The 20,188-nt window shown below is 27.7% G+C and overlaps 1 protein-coding gene across 5 annotated transcripts in view; it reads left to right on the plus strand.

Annotated features, from left to right (window-relative positions):
- LOC100167955 (guanine nucleotide-releasing factor 2) overlaps positions 1 to 20,188 on the plus strand; it is a 21,286-nt gene extending 1,098 nt beyond the window's left edge. For 2 of the 5 annotated variants that reach the window (XM_003245080.4, XM_016805105.2), the window contains 16 exons: positions 6,662 to 6,912; positions 7,462 to 7,749; positions 7,856 to 8,076; positions 8,146 to 8,363; positions 8,434 to 8,544; positions 9,062 to 9,201; positions 9,284 to 9,497; positions 11,571 to 11,594; positions 11,760 to 11,940; positions 12,012 to 12,158; positions 12,473 to 12,654; positions 14,430 to 14,604; positions 14,667 to 15,029; positions 15,802 to 16,080; positions 19,804 to 19,935; positions 19,995 to 20,188. In XM_003245080.4, coding sequence (XP_003245128.1) covers positions 6,662 to 6,912; positions 7,462 to 7,749; positions 7,856 to 8,076; positions 8,146 to 8,363; positions 8,434 to 8,544; positions 9,062 to 9,201; positions 9,284 to 9,497; positions 11,571 to 11,594; positions 11,760 to 11,940; positions 12,012 to 12,158; positions 12,473 to 12,654; positions 14,430 to 14,604; positions 14,667 to 15,029; positions 15,802 to 16,080; positions 19,804 to 19,935; positions 19,995 to 20,124 — 3,056 coding nt within the window. In that variant the 3' untranslated portion in view covers positions 20,125 to 20,188. Of the gene's footprint in view, positions 1 to 5,870; positions 6,253 to 6,281; positions 6,466 to 6,661; positions 6,913 to 7,461; positions 7,750 to 7,855; positions 8,077 to 8,145; positions 8,364 to 8,433; positions 8,545 to 9,061; positions 9,202 to 9,283; positions 9,498 to 11,570; positions 11,595 to 11,759; positions 11,941 to 12,011; positions 12,159 to 12,472; positions 12,655 to 14,429; positions 14,605 to 14,666; positions 15,030 to 15,801; positions 16,081 to 19,803; positions 19,936 to 19,994 lie in introns of those variants that run through there. The other 3 variants (XM_016805107.2, XM_016805106.2, XM_003245079.4) reach the window with 3 other exon arrangements.

The raw sequence follows: 20,188 nt of genomic DNA on the forward strand, positions 1-20,188 counted from the left end.
GTGTCAGCGATATGTGATAAATAAGTTACAATATTTAGAAATGTTGTGAATAATCAATATACAGTGATACAACAAATCTGGAGGTAGGCTGAAGCATTGAAGTAGTTAATTGCTCCATATATTTTCCTAAAAAGTAACTTTTTGGAGCTTGCCCCTTCCCCCAAAAATCTATAAAAAATAATAATTTTAACTCTAGTTTCATTTTATTTTTATGAAAACTTATGAAAGTGTTTAAGATTTGTTTTAAACTTTCCTTAACAAATGTATTATAATAGGTAAACTTTTAATTTTGACTGAATTAGATTAGTTGACCGTTAATAGATCAATATAAAACTTTAAAACTTAACATTAAAATACAAATGCACTTACAAAATGTCTTATGACTTATAAAGTTATGTTTATTGCGGTGGTATCGTTGGTACTGGTGTTGAATATCGGTGTGTCGCATGCAAGCATTTTACTTTGCAATGTTTATTTTGAATTAATCCTATACGAGTTAAATTAATTACTAAAGTAATTTTGGTGGGGCTAAGCCCCCACCCCTATTTTGTAAATATAATACACCTTAGTCTGACAACTAATTTGGCTCTTTTATTTATTTTGTACTGTTATTGCTTAAAAAGCTACAACAAACACCCCACAATTTTGATCGAATTGTATTTAATTTTAAAAAGACTATCAATTGGCATTAAAAAATATTTATTTTGATTACCAGTAAGTTGCAAAAACTGGAACAGTTGGTGTTGCCTCCTTAGAGACTTGTACATTTTCTAAACAAATATGAACTTTATATTAACCCAAATAGAGTTTCAAGTTTCAACGTATCATTAATATTATAAGACATTATTTTGATAATATTTATAATTACCTAATTTTTTAATAACATTCAATCAGGCGCGGACTGGTCCAGGGTGCTATAAACCAGGTAGCACCCCGGCCCTCATTCGTATTTATAATACAGGCCACGATTATTATTTTCAAGCCATTTCTTAAATTTAACTCTTATTGTAATGTAGAACTCTTTCCTAATTTTAATAAGTTTAAAAAAAATGTACAGGCCCTTAGTTAATTTTGCACCCTGGACCAATAGTAGCCAGTCCGTCCCTACATTCAATGTTAGTATAGATTTTAACCAAAAATGTTATTGATTTTAATAATGTTGGGCAACGATATAATTTTCTGTATCGATATCGTTCAGATTTTTCCGATATTGTATCACAATATTGTTATTTGTACGTATCATAAATATAATTTTATGTTTACCTAAACAATTATAAAAAAACTTTTCGTATTCATTTAACTAAATATATATCACACTAAGGAATTTACTTTATTAAGCTAATTAATATTTATTATTTATTATTGGTACACCGACATCGTACACATTTAACATACATACTTATTAATTATTTTTATTTATAATAAATTTGTTATACATTTTGTTATATTTGTTTTACATTTTTATATTTTATGTTAACCCTTTTTGATTTCTCCTTAAATGTGTTCAACCCCGATAGCTGTATCCTAGAAAATAAATTCATAATTATTTTAATATTGTCTTGAATTCAAATTTGAAAAATTAAAATGTATGTTCTTACCAAAGTGTGGACTGACGTCCTAGTGGATTTATAATAAGAGTTCAAAAAGAGAAGATTGTTAACTCGATCTGGAGATAGTCTACTTCTTTTCTTTGAAGTTATATTGCCAGCCTCACTAAACAGACATTCACATGGGACACTAGTTGCGACTATCGACAAGTATTTTTTTGCCAATTTTGAGACTTCTGGGTATAAATTTGAATTTTCTTTCTACCATTTAAGTGGATCTTCATCACGATGGCTATTATTATTTATTAATTTATTATAGCTTAAAACCTACAAATGTCAATACCATGTATTTTTCTTGAAAAATATTATTTTTGATATCACTATATATCATTCAATACAAAACGATATCGATGTCAAAGATTTGTCACAATATCGATATCGTATCGAATTATCGATATCGTTGCCCATCACTAGATCACTTAGAACATTTTAAATCAATTCTTTGTGGAAGATAGGTAGTTAAATTTTCCTGAACTTACAAAAATGGTAAATAGTCAAATGTTTGCATAATTTTAAATTATAGTCATATTCCTACTCGTATGTAGAAATAATTTTAAACTGTATAATTTAACTTTATTTATAAAAGAAACATCAAGATTGTCTTTTATAGCATTCTGTTCTTTTGTAACAAAACAAAAATTGTAATTTAATTTTTTTTGTTATAATTACTTAATTTAGTAATTGTGGTGAAATTTTATTTTAAAGGTCAACTCACTTTTCTCAAATTTCTAAAATCATACTAAACTACTACATTTTTATAATGTGACAATTTTGCCAGCAGCCTCAAGTCTCTTCAAGAGTATCTTTTTTATCTAGTTTTTTAAATTAATGTTTACATGCTGTATCAGTTTAAAAAATGCGCATAAGCTTGTAGTATTAAAATATTAAATTTTTAGATTGATTTTTGTTCATTATTAGCTACTTGCATGTTTTTACAATAAATCAAAAAAGTATCCATCTACAAATGCAATATATAGCAAAAGGAGCTTAAAAGACGTGAGATTTTATTTTACATATTTTTTTATGAATTTAAATTGTATTAAGTTGGGTTTCTAAAATAAATTGTTTTTATTTTTGTCTTTTTTTTATTTTTAGTCAAAAACCTAGTCATTTTTATGTTATTTTAGTTTCCATAAATTATCTAAAAAACAATTATTATTAAAAGGACGCTACACCCGCATGTGTGGTCTCCTTACAAATATAAAACATAGCAAAAACTGTTTTACGTGGAAAAAATCCTGAAGGCTATAGCCATGTAACTAAGAAACGAAATTTTCACCACATAAAAAAGAGAACTTTGGCTGACGGCTGTGAAATATCGTTTTTATTTAACGATATCGGAACTAAAAAAAATTATTCAAGTTTGAAATGCACAAAAATAATGGATTTTGAAACAATAAGAACTTTTTTTGTATAAATGATATAAAAAAATAAAAACGATATTTCACAGATAATGTTCTCAACTATATTATATATCAATTTGTAGACTTAACTCTTTACTGTCTTAACTGTCATTACAGCCTGAATGGTTCTATACTGCTATCCCGCGCAAAACCGTGTTTGGTGTAATATGTTGAACTCTACAAATATACCTACATCCTACTGTACTATGTGATCGGGGGAGTCCTTCATCGAAAGTAAATGGATATCTTAATAAGGTGTAACCTTGCTAATTAAAGTGTGACAACTGACAAGTAGTCGCTCCCTATTCCTTCCGGATACGGTCGAAAAACTCGGGGTCCTAATGACATCTCATTGGATACTTGTGGTGGGGAAGGATTGGACGAGTAACCTACCCTTCGGGTAGATGTGTAACCTAACGTGGGTAAATGTGTAGCCTTGGTCCATAGGTGGAAATCGAGTGGCGGGGGGCGAGAGTGGCTTACGGGTGCTTGGTGTTCCCCAAAATAATTTATTTGAAGTTAAAGCCCCTTAAAAATTAGAAAATAAGCAATATCGTACTTTAGTACAGATTACATAATTGAGTATGGATAATTTTTACTATACCTATTAATTTATTATAATTTGTGGAAACTATGTGATATTTATTTTATAAGACAAACATACCGCGATTACCGACCCAATGTCACAATATACAATATCAAATAATATTATATTTTAATTGTGTTTATATTATAATTATTTTACACTAGCGATTTTTACCTATCATTCTATCCATAAAATTGTATAGGAGAACCTGGGTAAGACGTAAAATAGGACAAACCCATTTCGTCTTCACATGTATTTTGTATTCAATTACTTTTCTGGTATTTTTAATCTCAAGTTTTCCTCATTAAATATTTTTCATAAAAAAGGTAGTGCCGCGGCCACGTATAATATTAATATCGTAAACTTTAAACCGTTATAACTTGTAAATTAATTGTTTCCACAATTCCACACATTTCTTTGTATATTCGTAATCACTAATCAAGGTCTAAATTATTGTCGAATGGAAAAAAGTGCCCAATTAAGTTTATTTATACCGAAATAGGAACAAAAAATGATAAATGGATATTTTGCACTTGACTGTTTTTGGTCTAGTAAGACATTCCCCCTCCCATTTTTTAAAGTTTATTATTGAGTTGAATAATATAAGCAGTGGCGTGGCGAACGGCAATTTAAAAGGCCATGGCCTCTGAAATTTTTCTTAAATAGAGGGGTGGGTTCCCTAGTAAATGTAATATGATATTCACAATAGGTAGTCAATAACGATCAGAAAATTGTATTATATTAATACATTATTATGCATAAATACTTGGGATATTTGTAACTTGCCTCTGGAAAATTTTTAGTTCGCCACACTACTGAATATAATATTATTTATTATTTAATATGAAATAATTTTTTTAAATAACATATAAAATAGTTTTTATTTTCATAAATATAATAGATTATAAATGTACATGTTTGATCAACTGGACTACTTGAAACAATAACAATTTTAAAAATAAATTAGTATAAAATAAAATATAATTCATAACAATTTCTAAAAATGTCGACATAAAAATGATACATTTTGTAAAAAGCATTTGATTTTTGATTCTTATGTTATTTTTTTTTTAACTACTAGTTTGGATATTTAACAGTTTAATAATTGTGAATTTGATTTAAGTAATTTAGTTAGTCAAAAATATACATCTATAATTTATTATAGGTATTTATGAAAATATTTTAAAATATTAGACAATAGGCAAATAATGAATTTCATATTAAATAATAATTTTATATTATTACATAGTAATCTTTGAAAAAAATGGGGGAAAAAAGTCCCCATCAAAAATATATCGGGGTGTCCCCCGAATGTCCTACTACACTAAAAATAGTCGAATGTCCGCGATTCACAAAAAATGTTTATTCCATTTTATTAAATGCATGGTTATTTATTTCGGTAGTTATTTGTGCACAAACTTCCGGATTTCCGGATTTATATGTATGACCTGATAATTATTATAAAAATTAGTGAGTATAACAAAACAGTAGGTATTCTTGAAAATATTTTTTTGATAAACATTATTACATTAATAATAATCTCCAAATGCATACGTAAATTATTGAAAAAGTAATTTCAAATAAATACCGGTGCATATAAATCATAGAGGACTGAGGACGTCTCACCCGCATGTATTGTTTCATTGTCTTCTTCATACAATTAATAAAAAAAACAAACAACAGCAAATTTGCGTTTAGTAATTCCAATTTTGTGTTATAAATTAGTAATACCATTGATTAAATATACAATATATTATTTAATCAATGATTATACGTTATGCGGAAAGCAGATAGGACGTCGTATAAATATTACATAAATAAATATATTATACAATATATTGCATATTACTATCGTATAGATACTATTTACAAATTTATTTTGCTATAAAAATATTTTCTAAAAAAATTACGTACTTATAAGACAAAAGTGAGTATATTAGCAACTACAAATAGGATAGTAGGTATTAATAATATGTATTATGTACTAGTGTAAATTCCGGTTTATAATGAAAATAACAAATAATATATTTAAAAGTTAGGTACCTACCTATCATTTATCAAAGAGGTGTTACTATTGGGTTACTTCCTCAGACCTCAGTACGATATTTCTGTAATGTTATTCTTGTAAATATCATACTTGCTTATTGTAATAGTTTTCTCTGTAAAAATTGTACATTTTTGTATTTGATAAAAAAAAAAAAAAAAACAGAAATTTACCTACCATAAAGCACTGTTATTTGAGTGCTAATAAATACTATTACATTTTTTAATAGTAATTTTTGCGTAAATTATTTTATTATCTTAAATTTCCCGATTAATATTGTTTTGTATCGAACAGTATGACGTATATCCGTCCTAATTCTGTCAAAACCGGGTTACTCATTTTGTGCATTATAAGTACATCCTGTATCTGTATTAAATTAAAACGAATGACTAAGTATTTAGTATGGATAAGTAATAGGTAACCTTGATCATTGATACCGTAATCCGAAGTAGACGTGACGTAATAATCAAATAGGTAGGTACAATACTGTACAATCTATTGTTTTAACGATTCCATATTTCCAATTACGTAGGCGTCATACACGCATTCATCGATTATGAAATATCGAAAACTATTTTCTTGGATTCTATTGAATGTAAAATGTGTTTATCGGTAGGTACAATAATTGAATATCGTAGTTAATACAGTGCGCTATATCACGACAGACTCGATTGAGCTTTGAAAGTGGTATGAGACTACATGTCTGAGAGATATTCGACGTATATAGTACTATAGTAGTATAGTCATTCCACATTCGTCATTCATGTTCTGTACCATAATACTGTGCAGTATGTACGGCCGTAGTATCGTGCCCCACTCACTTAGGTTAGACGCTCTATTTTTAGATTCTTTATCTCTATAGTCTGTGTACTTGCATCAATGGTTCACAAATAAGTATCTACCCATAGTAGTAAAGTGTAAAATATTAACTTTGTCATCGTGAACTTTAACTGTTCTATATTAATGTAGTTTCTTAAAAAAAAAAATAAATGTTATATTAATTTTTATTGTTTGCTATAAGGAGTTGTCCCGGATGAAAAGTACAAAAAATGGAATAGTAACATTGGTAGTGGTAATAAATTTGCAAGACGAGCTCGTTCATTCAAAGAAGATTTGTTGGATATTATATCATCTGCAATGCGATCGCCTAGCCATAGTACCATCAGTTCCAGGAGTGGTTCTCCAAAAAATGGCTTACCAAAGCAAAGACATGCTTCATCAGGAAGTAGTCCTAAGCGGTCCCTTAATGACATCGACTTTCATGTTAGACAAGTAAGTTTTAATTATACCATTTATTTTTATTGAAAGTATTTTAAGGGAATTCCACCCGATAATTTTCTGTCTTTGTCTAACACACGAGCAACATAGTATTTTAGACGTATTTTTTGCCAAACATACCAATTGATCTAATGAAGCAATAAGAATTCTGAAAACAGATTTGAATTCGTCGTCAAGTCTGCTTGAAATTGATTTTTCCACATTTTTGGTATTATTCCCCCAAATTCCAGAAAACGTCATATTAAAAAAGAGTATTTAAGCATGTTTGTATTTCAATTTTTGGAGAAGCTAAAATCAAAAAATCAAAATTGTGGGAAAGTCAATTGCAAGAAGATTTGATGACAAATTGAAATCCGTTTTTAGAATTCTTATTGCTTCATTAGATCAACTGGTATGTTTGGCAAAGAATCCGTTTAAAACCCTATGTCGCTCGTGTGTTAGACAAAAACGGAAAATCACACTATGGAATCACCTTAACTAGTGTTTTATTTATATTTAAATTATCAACCTAATATATTATACATAAAAAAAATAATTTTCTAGGTTCAGATAGCCTTAAGACATTTCCTTGATGTAGTAACAAAAAATAAACTAGAAATGTTACCGGGAAATGGTACAGTAGTTTTAGAAACAGTAACAACAATCTGTGGGGTGTTTAAATCATACGATATCAATGAACAAAGTTCACTAGTTGTATCTGCTTTAAATCAAGTGTACCAAAGCGTAGCACAATTGATTAAGTTATGCGATGATGTTCTCATATTTGGAGAAAAAGCAATCAATACAGATAATGTATCAGATATACTGCGTTTGGTAGAGCTAGCTATTCAGGTATTAAAATAATATAGTCACACAGTTATTATCCTGTTTTATATATAATATACAGCTTTATATTTTATATTAACTATGTTAAACTGACATTTTTGGTGAATTATAGAACTTGGTATCATTAACTAATGACAAACTTAACCACGGTGTACTTAAAACTGTATACAAAGACGAGGATTCATTGAAACTTCCTGATGAACTGAAGCAAAGAGTTTCTTTACCTGATATACCATTAACACCGAGGGAAAGAGAAATATTAGAACAAACAAGTAATCATTCTTTTGATACGGTTGACTGTAACCCTCCTTCAAAGCCACCTTTACCTGATCGGTAAGATAAATGTTTATGATGTATAGTAGAAATATTGTCTAATGATTAACATTAATTTTTCTTAAATAGATCATGGTTAAAAAAGACTGACCAAAATAATTCTCCTCCTCCTTTGCCACCAAAGCGTCGTACTGGACATAATAACACCAAGCATACCCTATGCAACTTATCATTGGAGCCGCTAAGCCTTTCTGATAGATCTTCATCTATAGGTTCGCTAGATTCAATTTTAAATGATGATGAAGTTAATATTGTTATGTGCAATGATGATAATTCTTTTTTAACTAGTAAGCTATTAATATGTTAATATTCTTTTATCAAATATTAATATTTAATACTAATTTTATGAATTATTAGATGACGCCAACCATGTATGTGGCTATTGTAACTGTTCTTCCAGTTCTGCTTCAGTGGACCAAGGTAATGAAAAACGAATATCTCCATTTTCTGAGTATCCGCCTCAGCATAGTAAGTTAACACTATAACATCTATAACATTTTATAGCTACAGCTTAAATCAACTCTATTCATATTTTAAAGAATTAATTTAAATTTAAAACTATTAGTAAAATAACATAGGCAAAGAGTTAGGTTATTTATTGTGGAGAAACATATTAAGCAATTTTGTGATGTATGTATATAATGTTTACATCAACTATTAGTACCCATGACTAAATGTTTTTGTTCACACTCTTATACACATTTTGTACATACCTGTTCATTGTTACAGCTACGATATACACCACTTCTCACATAATGTATTTCTGCTTTTATTTCTTACTTATTGAAATAACATTAAGATTTCTGAATGTAGATTTGAATGTCACAAAGCCAATTAATATTAGTATATATTAAATATCAATTTTGTCATTTTCAATTTGTTTAGACCAAAAATTGGAAATTGTATCATTAAAAGAAAGATTGATTTCTTTTCTGTCATGTATTTTAATTATAAACAAATACCTAATTGGAATTATGTTTATTAGCAATGGTAGAAAAGAAAACTGCATTTATTCATCAGGCATCTAATCAAGTTTGGACACATTCTAAATCCACAACTATACATCAAATCACTAATAGAACTGTAGTATCAAATGAAATTAATTGTTCAATATCAAATGATGAAGTAATTTATTTTACATTAAACTTTATATATAATGTGTTTAATGTGTATTTCAATACCTAATTGAAAGTTTTAATTTTACTAGATTCCACCACCGGTTCCAGAAAAAAAACGTATAGTTAGACAAAGGCTGAGGTCTACTTATGACAATTTATCTATGGATGAAATGGCCACACAATATAACTTCCATAGAAATAACAGTCATTGTAGTATTCAAGCTTTAACACATACTGCATCACTTGATAACCCTGCAGTTGATCCTTCAAATCCACCACCTTTGCCATTGAAAAAGAAACATAGTAAGTTATATTAAAACAAGAATATATTACTCTAAACTTCAGAATAAATATAAAATATGTCCATATCAAGTATTAAAATAATACCAAAGCATAAATATTTTACTTATAAAAAGTTTTGCTGTTTTTGAAACCAGATAATTTAAAAGGTTTAATGTTTTCTACAACATTAGAGGCATGCATGTTATGGAATACATTTATATTAAAGGTGTACAATTCTTAAAATTCATTATCTATAATTATTATTTAAAGCTAATATTTAATCTTATTTTAATAGTTGAATACTTAATAATTACTAAATATTTGTAAAAAATTAACAAAAATTAAATTAAATTTTTTTATTTTGATTCTATAAAAATATTTAGTTATTAATATTAGGGTTTGGGACTTGTTGCGCTAAAAGTTATCGAAACATGCAGTCAAAATTGTCAAAATATGATTATACATATGCAGCTAAATTTTTGTAATATTTTTGAAAAATGCATGAAACATATAACATATTACAATTTTGGAAGTTAAAAATTCAAAAATAAGTAGATACATAAACATAATACAAATAATTTCTACTGAGGTTTTACTTCTTATAATATATATTGATTTATTGATTATTATAAACACTATAACTGCATGTTGTAGGCATTTTTAAACTATCGTCAAATAAAACAACTTTATTTAAAAAATACTAATACGTAGGTTAGTTGGTATACGTATCAGCTATTATTAATGTAATTTATTGTAATTATTTAATCCTAATAATTTTGCCTGAATAAATAAAAATAAAAATAAAAAATATGCAAATAGTGTGATAAAACGAACACATATCTACTGATTTTCAATCTAGAATCTAGATGTTGATTAGTGTTACCATAGTTTGGACACAAAGACTCATAACACCTTACATACCATATGCGCAAGTAGGAGGGAGATTTAGTGGCTAAGCCTCCACCAACAATTTTAACAGCCCTCACAAACATTTTGTAAATGTTTTTAAGCTTATTGAATATTATAATATTAGGGCCTCAGGGATGATCCCTAAGGGATCAGCCTTCCCAAATCTCAAACACTATTTGCACCTATGCTACCTACCCAAACATGATTTATTTTATGAAATATTTTTCAATGATATCCTATTATGATTTTTCCCGATAATTTTACGTACATAAAAAAATACAAAATATGTTAACAATTACTCAAATTTAATATTCATTTTTCTAATTCAAACTTTTTATTCAATTTTGGCATTTCATAAAACAAAATTTATAACTAGAGCCCGGAACTTAATGACTCAAAAATCTTTTAAAAAAAAATGCACAAAAAAATAATGTTAAAATGACTTAACATTCTTAAAAATGTACGTTTTATATAATTCATGTATCATAAATCATAATTATTATAGGTGCCAGCTCTTTAAAAATGTTAACTCTCGAAGGAGCCTTCAAAAATATTTTTGGCAGTTTGAAATAAGTTGATCGACTTTTGGGAAATTTTTTCTGATTAATAGGGCCTAAAATAGTATCTGCAGTTTATTAAATAATTGTAGATTGCGACTTCAAAGGATAAAGTTAATGAACGTCGATAATCGACAAGCTAATGAAAATGGAATGTGTTACAATGGAGTGTATCTTTTAACAAGAAAAATTCAAATATTTGTAAAATTAAGTATAAAAATGAATAAAATACACCAAAAATACTAAAAAATGACTGTAAAGGAATAAATTCTCTAAAAATGAAAAAATGCAAATTAAAAATTGTACCATTAAATTCTATATTCCATGAATTAAATTTCTGTAAAGAAGAGCCTCAAATGTAAGCATTAGAAAAAAAAAATGCAAATGTATCAAGTTCCGAACCCTATTTATAACTTATCTAGAATAATCTATGACCACTATAGAAAAACCTGAAAGTACAAGAAGTCCCTAACCCTATTTATTATTATGTAAATTTGATTTCATACAATCATGAATTAATAAATTCTTCCTTATAATAATACGATAAATAATGATCTATGAATAATTATGAATAATATTAATAACATGCTAATTGAATGATACAACTCATCATTTTCTTTTTCTTTAGTGTTTCATTCAGTGGCCTATTCTGGTAAGATGTTGAAAAATATAGGTTTTTTGTGCATGTTAGTTACCATTTAGTTAGAAAAAAACTGTATCAAATTTAATTTGAAAATAGTTTAGAGTGAATATAGAATTTTGTTTTTTATTTAAATATTATAAATTATAATAAACTTAAAACATTAAATTATTGTAGTAATGGCATACATGGAAATGTTTGGAAATTGTACACATGGGAATACTACAGAATTTCTACGTCATTCTGTTCATACATACACAATGCTTCATCAAAGTAATTGGCATTCACCTCAAAAATATCAGAGTGAAATTCAAAGTTATAGTGTTGAAAATTCTTGTCAACAATATTACTTTACCAAGTATGTAACATACTTATAATTCTTATATTCATGAAGTTATTTAAATTAAAAAAAAAACTTCATCATTTCAGTGACTCTGATCCACCAGCATTACCACCTAAACGTGGTAAAATAATGACATCTCCTTATAGAGAACTAACACCACCGAATTCTCCAAATAAAGTATACATAACCGAAGTTATATCAACTCCAATTCAAACTCAGTGTTTAGAAATTCAGTAAGAATACTAAAAATATTTATTTATTTCTATTTTTTTTATTATTAACAACAATATTATATTGAAGGTTAAACTAAATCAAGCATTACTTGAGTAAACTTTCTAAGTAGTGTTATGGAAATGTTATAGTTTATAATATGGTTATTTGTTTTATTGACCATTATAAACAGATTTTATGTACATGAGTGCAACAAACACTAATTATTAAGTGATTCATTTTTAGTTATGTTTTTGATTTATGCTATTATTCTATTTTCACCAGTGTTTAAAGTGTATGGCCCATTGCTAAGTAAAACATAACTTATGCTTTCTAGGGATATTACACCAAGTACTACTGAACAACCTCTACAAACTGATATTAGCGAAGTTAGCATTATGGAAGAATTAAATGTATCTCAATGGCTAGTATTTAAAAAACCAGAAGAAGACGGACCACTTGTTCGAGGTGGACACGCAGATGCTCTTGTAGTTCATGCAACAAACGCAGTTAAAAATGGTAAACATTTAAAATTGAAATAGAAAATTACAATTTTGAAAAGTTTTAACTCATTTGAAAATCCATAAAATGTCATATTCAGAAGCAATTGAATTTAGAATGAGTTATTCAATTAGTTAGGTTAAATAGGTTTTAGATAGGATTAGATAGGTTTTTTCTACCGGTGGAAAATTAATATTTTACAACGATTCAAGAAAACATACAATAAATGATATGTTAAACATTTTCACTAAAAAGATTAATTGTTTTTTTTTTTTATTAAGTACGTACTGAATTCAGTTTAATTTATTTTTAATGAATAATTATTAAACATACAATAACATTTTTCGATTATGTAATTTAAAATAAATTATAGGATGTATTTACTTCATATTTATGAAATTTAAGATACTTTAAAAAAAATTCCTATCCGTGGCTATATGTATTTTAAGTTGAGAAATTGGCGTAGTGACATGATATAGGGTACGCTTCAGACGCTATAGTCTGTTTCACAACACTAGATACTCGATAGTAGCGCGACCCGTGGATAATTATCGCCAGGGTTTCGAAAAATGTTTCATATAAAAGCGCGCCAAATTTAAAAAAAAAAATACCACATACAAATACAGATAATGTTCTTACCATCAAATTTCATAATAGGTCGATTTACTCAAATTTTTAAACTGACAGAATAAAATGTGATTTGATAAGCGTAAATTTACTATGCGGTTTTTTTATAATATTGGGAACAATGAAATACATAACTTAGTCCACGGGTCGCGCTGCTATCAAGTATCTAGTATTGTGAAACAGACTATAGTCCACTACTCCACTTATCTAAACTTTAAATACATATAACCAAAAAGAAAGACATTTTTTTAAATATCATACATTTCATAAATATGAAGTAAATACATCCTATATTTTGTTTTTAAATAAATTAAACTGAATTCAGTACCTACTAAATAAAAAAAAAACAATTAATTTTTTAGTGAAAATGTTGAACATGATTGATTCTATATTTTCTACAATGGTTGTAAAATATTAATTTTCCACCGGTAGAAAAAACCTTTGTTTTTTGTTTTTCCGAGGATTCATACGAAAATTGTAAGACAAAGAATTACATTTATTTAATTACATTTAATTACATTAATTTTATAGCATATTGACAAAAGTATGCACTAAAAGACATTGCGAAGCGGAAAGTTATCGATGACTGACTAATTATCATTTGCTATTAAAAATATAAACATGAAAGTTCACTTCCTTAAATTGATATTAGCTTACTGAAAAACTAAATTGTGGAAAAATAATTTTAATTTATTTTTGGAATTGTTCATTAGACAAAATATTCGTTTACACTTTACACCTTTATTAGATTTTGAAAAAACGTGTTTAATTTATTTGCACTTCAATATGCAATAATTATTAAATGTTGACATTAGCTGAAACTATTACAGTTTGTAAAGAGAACTCAAAAATCCTATAAACAATTGCATAAAAATCTGTGTTTTACATATAATTTACTATTTACTTGTTACAAATTTGATTTTATATACCTACTGCAAAAAATATTCTGCTCTGGCATATGAAATTAAAAATGTTCTTTTTTCAAAAAAGTAAATTTAAAAATTATTAAGACCAAAACATTTTGCAATAACATCAAATTATGTAGAAATAATATTTTCCAAAAAATAAAACTTTTTGAAATTAAATGATGAGTGAAAACACTTTAAATAGATAACCTTGTATATATTATTTACTATTTATTTTTAATATTTTTAACATTACTTTAGATTTTATGTATCAAGAAGCGTTTTTAACAACATATAGGACATTTATATCACCTTTAGAGTTAATTCAAAAACTATGCATGCGACACCAAAGGTTCCAAAACTCTGGTGATTTGAATAGGCAACGAGCTGGTCGAGAATCATTTTCTTTGTTGGTTAGAGTAGTTAGTGATTTAACGTAAGTAAATACAAAATTTAAAATTAAGAGAACAATTATTTAAAAAGTTCAATTGATTATAGTTTAACAGACTTAGATAATGAAGTGCTGCAAATTCTTATGGAATTTGTGTATCAACTATTATGTGCTGGGGACTTAACTATGGCAAAAGCACTTAGAGTGAAACTTTTGGAAAGGTATCAGGCAAAATTGGTGCATAATACTTCAATAAATGCCCTGTTACCATCTCAAAATATATACACTCGCCAAGCCACTTTGTTAGACTATAAGACAGAACTTATTGCTGAACAAATGACAATGTTGGATTCAGAACTGTTTATGAAAATTGAGATACCGGAAGTTTTAATTTGGGTTAAGGAACAAAATGAAGAACGTAGTCCAAATCTCACTGAATTTACAGAACATTTTAACAAAATGTCCTACTGGTATGTGGTTTTAGGGAAAACATGAATTATATATAATTATTAATGTATGATATAATAATTATTATGTTTTGTTGTACAGGGTGATTCACCAAGCATATTTATCCCTATTTTTTCCTTTAGTAATTAATGTATTCAAATTCTGATTTTTGGAATTTTGAAGTAAGTATATTTAAGGACCATATTATTTTCAAATACATAGTTTTTTGATACTGTTTAAAAAGTATCCTGTAATTATTTAATCAGATAACTATTTTGATAACCTTAATGTATCTTAATCAAAATTTAAAAGAACTAGGATGATAGGTCCATGATATGGGTTTGGAAGGTTAAGGAAAATGATTATTTGAACATTTTATGTATCTATATTTTATATACTGTTAAAGTTTTCTGTATAATGGATCTAGTAAATAGTAAATACTAGATCCAATATAATGTTTATTTTTTATTTTTGTAAAACAATTTTTAATGACCATTTTTCTTAGAATAATCATTTTAATAACTCAGAAACTACTTCTTCAAACTGATTAAGATACATAAAAATTTTCAAAAAAATCAGTAAAAAAGTTTGGTTCTTATTTGATATCTAAAAAGAAGATTGTATCACCACATAGTATTCCTTAAATTTAATGAAAAATCTGGATAATTCATAATATGGTACTTATGTATCCTTAAAAATTCCCAAAATCATAATAATTATTAGAAAAATTGGTGTGAGTATGCTTGGTGAATCACTGTGTACATCATATACATAGGTAATATAAATCTTTTTTAGGGCGAGATCGCGCATACTAGAACAAAATGAAGCTAAAGAACGTGAACGTTATGTTTTAAAGTTTATCAAAATAATGAAAAGCTTAAGAAAGATGAATAATTTTAATTCATATTTAGCCCTTTTATCTGCTTTAGATAGTGCACCAATAAGACGTTTAGAATGGCAAAAATATATAACTGAAGGATTAAAAGAATACTGTGCACTGATTGATAGCTCATCAAGTTTTAGAGCTTATAGACAAGCTTTAGCTGACACAAATCCTCCTTGCATCCCTTACATGTAAGAGAATTTATAATATTTTAACATATTCAAATTTAATTCTTATAATAATGGTAAAATAATCAACCAACTTACATAAATAATGATTATGTTTAGACCAGTTTATTCAAGATAAAATTATTTTATTTTAAACACACTTTTTGTGTATAAAACTTTTAATCTAAAACTTTTAAACAAACCATTTTCAGCTATGAAAATAATACTTTTAGTTTTACAATTCTATGTTTTTACACGGAGCATTCTATATCCATTGTATGTATTCTACCGTCATAAGCCACTAAGCAGTAACTCTATTTTTGTAGAAATTGAGTTTTTGGTGTCTATCAATAGATATTTTAATCCTCTATCAATTCCCATACTAAAATGTAAGGTTTTTCTCATTAAAAATACATATAAATTGATAAGAAAATGAGATAATAGGCAAATTAGCACTATGTCCCAATACTGTTTTATTGTTTCCTGAAATTGTTTCCTACGATTTTGGAGTTACTGCTTAGTGGCTTATGATGACAGTATTGAGGGTTAGTACTTAATGAAAGGGGGAGTGATTTCTGGAGAAGAAGGAAGGGATGCGAAGACTTACGTTTGAGAGGTGATCAGGAGTATCTATTGTGCCACCTAGGAGTGAGGTTATGAAGTGCTTGTCAGCATCTTGTCGACGTGATGATAGGAGTGGTATTTCCAATATACTACTTAATAAGGAATAATCATGACTAGGGTGTTGTATCTTCATAATATGGGCAATGTTGGAAAGAAACCTTTTTTGAACAATCTCAAATCTTAATTCATCTTTAGCCAAATAAGGATGCCATACTACCACTCCATATTCCAATATTGAACATACTAATGAGAAATATAATGTGCAGAGACAACGAGCAGAAGAAAACTGTTTGGTATTGTGCTTAATAAATCACAAGACTTTTAAAGCTCTACTTACTGTGACATTTATGTGATACTCAAAGTTTAATGCTGGAATATAATGAATACCAAGATCTTTACAAAGGAAAACACGGTCAAGAGTGGTGCCAATAAAAGAATAGTTATGATGAATAGGAGACCGCTTTCTAGAAAAAGACATAACGTGACTTTTGTTTTTATTAAGACTAAGACCAATACTGTGCGCCCAATTTGCAGAAATATTGAACTCTGATTGTAGGATATGGCATTGATTGAGCCTATAAGGAATATTTTTATGTCATCTGAAAAAAGAAGAAGTGTAGCCTTTGTGATCCACTTAGTGACTGAGTTAACAAATAAAATAAATAGAAGAGGACTAAGGTGAGGGGTGACCTTGAGGGACACCAAATGGTATCACAGATAATCAGAGACAGCATCTTTGATTTTTACGAATTGTTTTCTGCCAGTGATGTATGTGTACAACCAAGAGAGAAGGTGATTCCCAATACCTATAGACTTAAGCACCATTATAAGTTAACCATGCTCCAATGTTTCAAATGCTTTTTTAAAATCTGTAAAGATGACACCAACTTGACCTCTGTGTTTGATAACTTCTGATAAATAAGAAGTGAAAGCAACACTACTTGTTATGGTCGATTTTTGCGACCTAAAACCATGCTGCTCAAAAAGTTATATTAGAAGGAAGTTCATACGATAAGTAATCAGATAAACCAGTAACTGGAGGAAGTCGTAAAACTGATGAATTGGACATCGAGTTAATATGAGCCTAAAACAGGTTAGCAGATTTGGTTGGGGTATTTGAGGCAGTGTTTGGCAAGTTCCTTATAAAAAGGAATTCGTTTCGTTTCTCGTTCTTTTTTTTTAAAAAAAGGAATTCGTTCTGTTCCTTGTTCCTTGAAAAAAAAAAAGAATTCGTTCCTTTGAAACGTGAACGAGGTCCTTTTTTAGTTCCAAATAAAATAAAAATTCTTATTTAATCATTAATGTTTTTTTTTCGTATTATGCATACTTCTTTAATTTTTATTTATAATATATAACTACAAGTAGGTACATATTTTACAATATATTATTATATATTTTGAGATTTTCTTCAAAATTAAATTTTTGGCTAACGTATGTCGATTGTCTTAACATCGATACTCGATAACAATCACTAATTAGGAATATACATTATACCTTCACATTAAAAAAATATATCTTAATTTCAATTTTTACATATCTACTTATTTGTGTAAATTATAGGAACTAGAAAAGAACGAACAATTTTGTTATTTTTCCTTAAAAAAAACAACTAGTTCATTTTCTCGTTCTTTTTTTATAAAAAGGAATCCGTTCCTTTTTGAACTCGTTCTTTCCAAACACTGATTTGAGGTAATATTTCTGAGGTAGACTGATAAAAGAACTAGAGGTTTCTGACTTCTGTTTTAGATTATTTACAAATTTCCAGAAGTAGGAGAGGGTGAATGACAATGCTTCCTTCGAATGACTAATATGAGCAGAGTAATCTACTTTTGACTGGTGTTTGAATTTTTCTATATATTCATAATAAACCAGATAGTCAGTTATCGACTTGATTTGCTTATAAACCGCTAGACCTTTCTTTTTGCTATAAGATTTTTGAGAGTACTGGATGTCAATTTAAGAAATTTAGAAGGTGAAAAAATTATTGGGAACAAACTTATTGATAGAGCTTAAAAGTGCATCGTTAAAGACAACAGCAGAATCATCAACTGTATAAAGTGAAAAAGTGTTTTCCTAATCAAAAGGTCCCAAATAAAGGTTTATGGATTCATAATCAGCAGATTTATAATCTCGATATTTATATTTGTTATGAGGAGTTGTGGGAGGTGGATTAGGGAAACATATGAACTCCGGAGGATGGTAGGGATCAGGGGAGACGATTGGAGTGTGATAGTTTTGACAAAAGGTGAAGAGTGCATCCACAGGCATTAGGCTCTTGGTTAAGCTGTTAAAAATTTAAGTATGAAAAGGAATCAGCAAGACGGGTAGAGATGTTAGACATAATGCCAGATGTTGATAGACCTAGGTTGGCTTTTAGACCATTTAATAAGGGGTAGATTAAAGTCATCACTCACCACAGAGAAGGATCGAAGATCAATTTGTTTTATTATTGAACATGTTCATATTAAGAGGATACCCTCTATAATTTTCAAAATACTCAAACTTCAAAATTTAAAAAAAAAAATTTAGTTTATATTCTCTCCTTTAAATTTGATGACAAGACAATATTCATTATAATAATTTTAAAAATGGATTATGTTCGTAACATTTACTATGCTATGCTTTAGTAATATCCTCTTAAGTTCTATTCTAATTATACAAGTATGTAAAATTGATCATTTTGATTGCAAAAATAGTGTCCAGCTCTTAGCATTGGTACCTCTCAGTGACTGTTTTAATATTGGACCATTTTATTATACATTGTTTTTTTTTTTATGTATTTCTTAAAAATTGAAAATAAATTATTGTTGTATCCAATTTATTGTTGTTTACAATATACACAGACATGCATTTTATGATAATTTAAGTTAACTTAATTACATATGACTATGATAAACCATAGTTTATATAATACTGGTATCTGGCTTACAGAAATAAAATAAACAAATAAAATATTATCTTGTATATTTTGTATTAATTACACTAAAGGAATAATGAATTTATGCTACAGTAGTCCAACTTCCGTAAACATAATTACGATAGCATTGAAATACTTAAAAATGGATATATTGTTTTATTGATAGTTAAGAATACATCAACATTTAATAAACTTTTTTATTTCAGAGGATTAGTATTACAAGATTTAACATTTGTTCACATTGGTAACAATGATTATATATCAGATAATATAATAAATTTTTCCAAAAGATGGCAACAGTTTAATATTGTTGAAAATATGAAGAGATTTAAAAAAGGGTAAAAATGTGTTATTATATATTGGATTAATGAATACTTATTCCAAAATATTTTTATAGATGCTACAATTTCAAGAAACATGATCATATCATTGCATTCTTTAACAATTTTGATGAGTTTCTATGTGAAGAAGCCATGTGGCAAATCAGTGAAAGCATTAAGCCAAGAGGAAGTAAAAAAACTACATAAAAGTAGTTGAAAAAAAAGATTTTAAATTATATAGCAATTTATATTTAAAGCAGTCATGAGAACA

The sequence above is a fragment of the Acyrthosiphon pisum genome, chromosome A2, assembly GCF_005508785.2.
Source record: "Acyrthosiphon pisum isolate AL4f chromosome A2, pea_aphid_22Mar2018_4r6ur, whole genome shotgun sequence".
NCBI classification, from domain to species: domain Eukaryota; kingdom Metazoa; phylum Arthropoda; class Insecta; order Hemiptera; family Aphididae; genus Acyrthosiphon; species Acyrthosiphon pisum.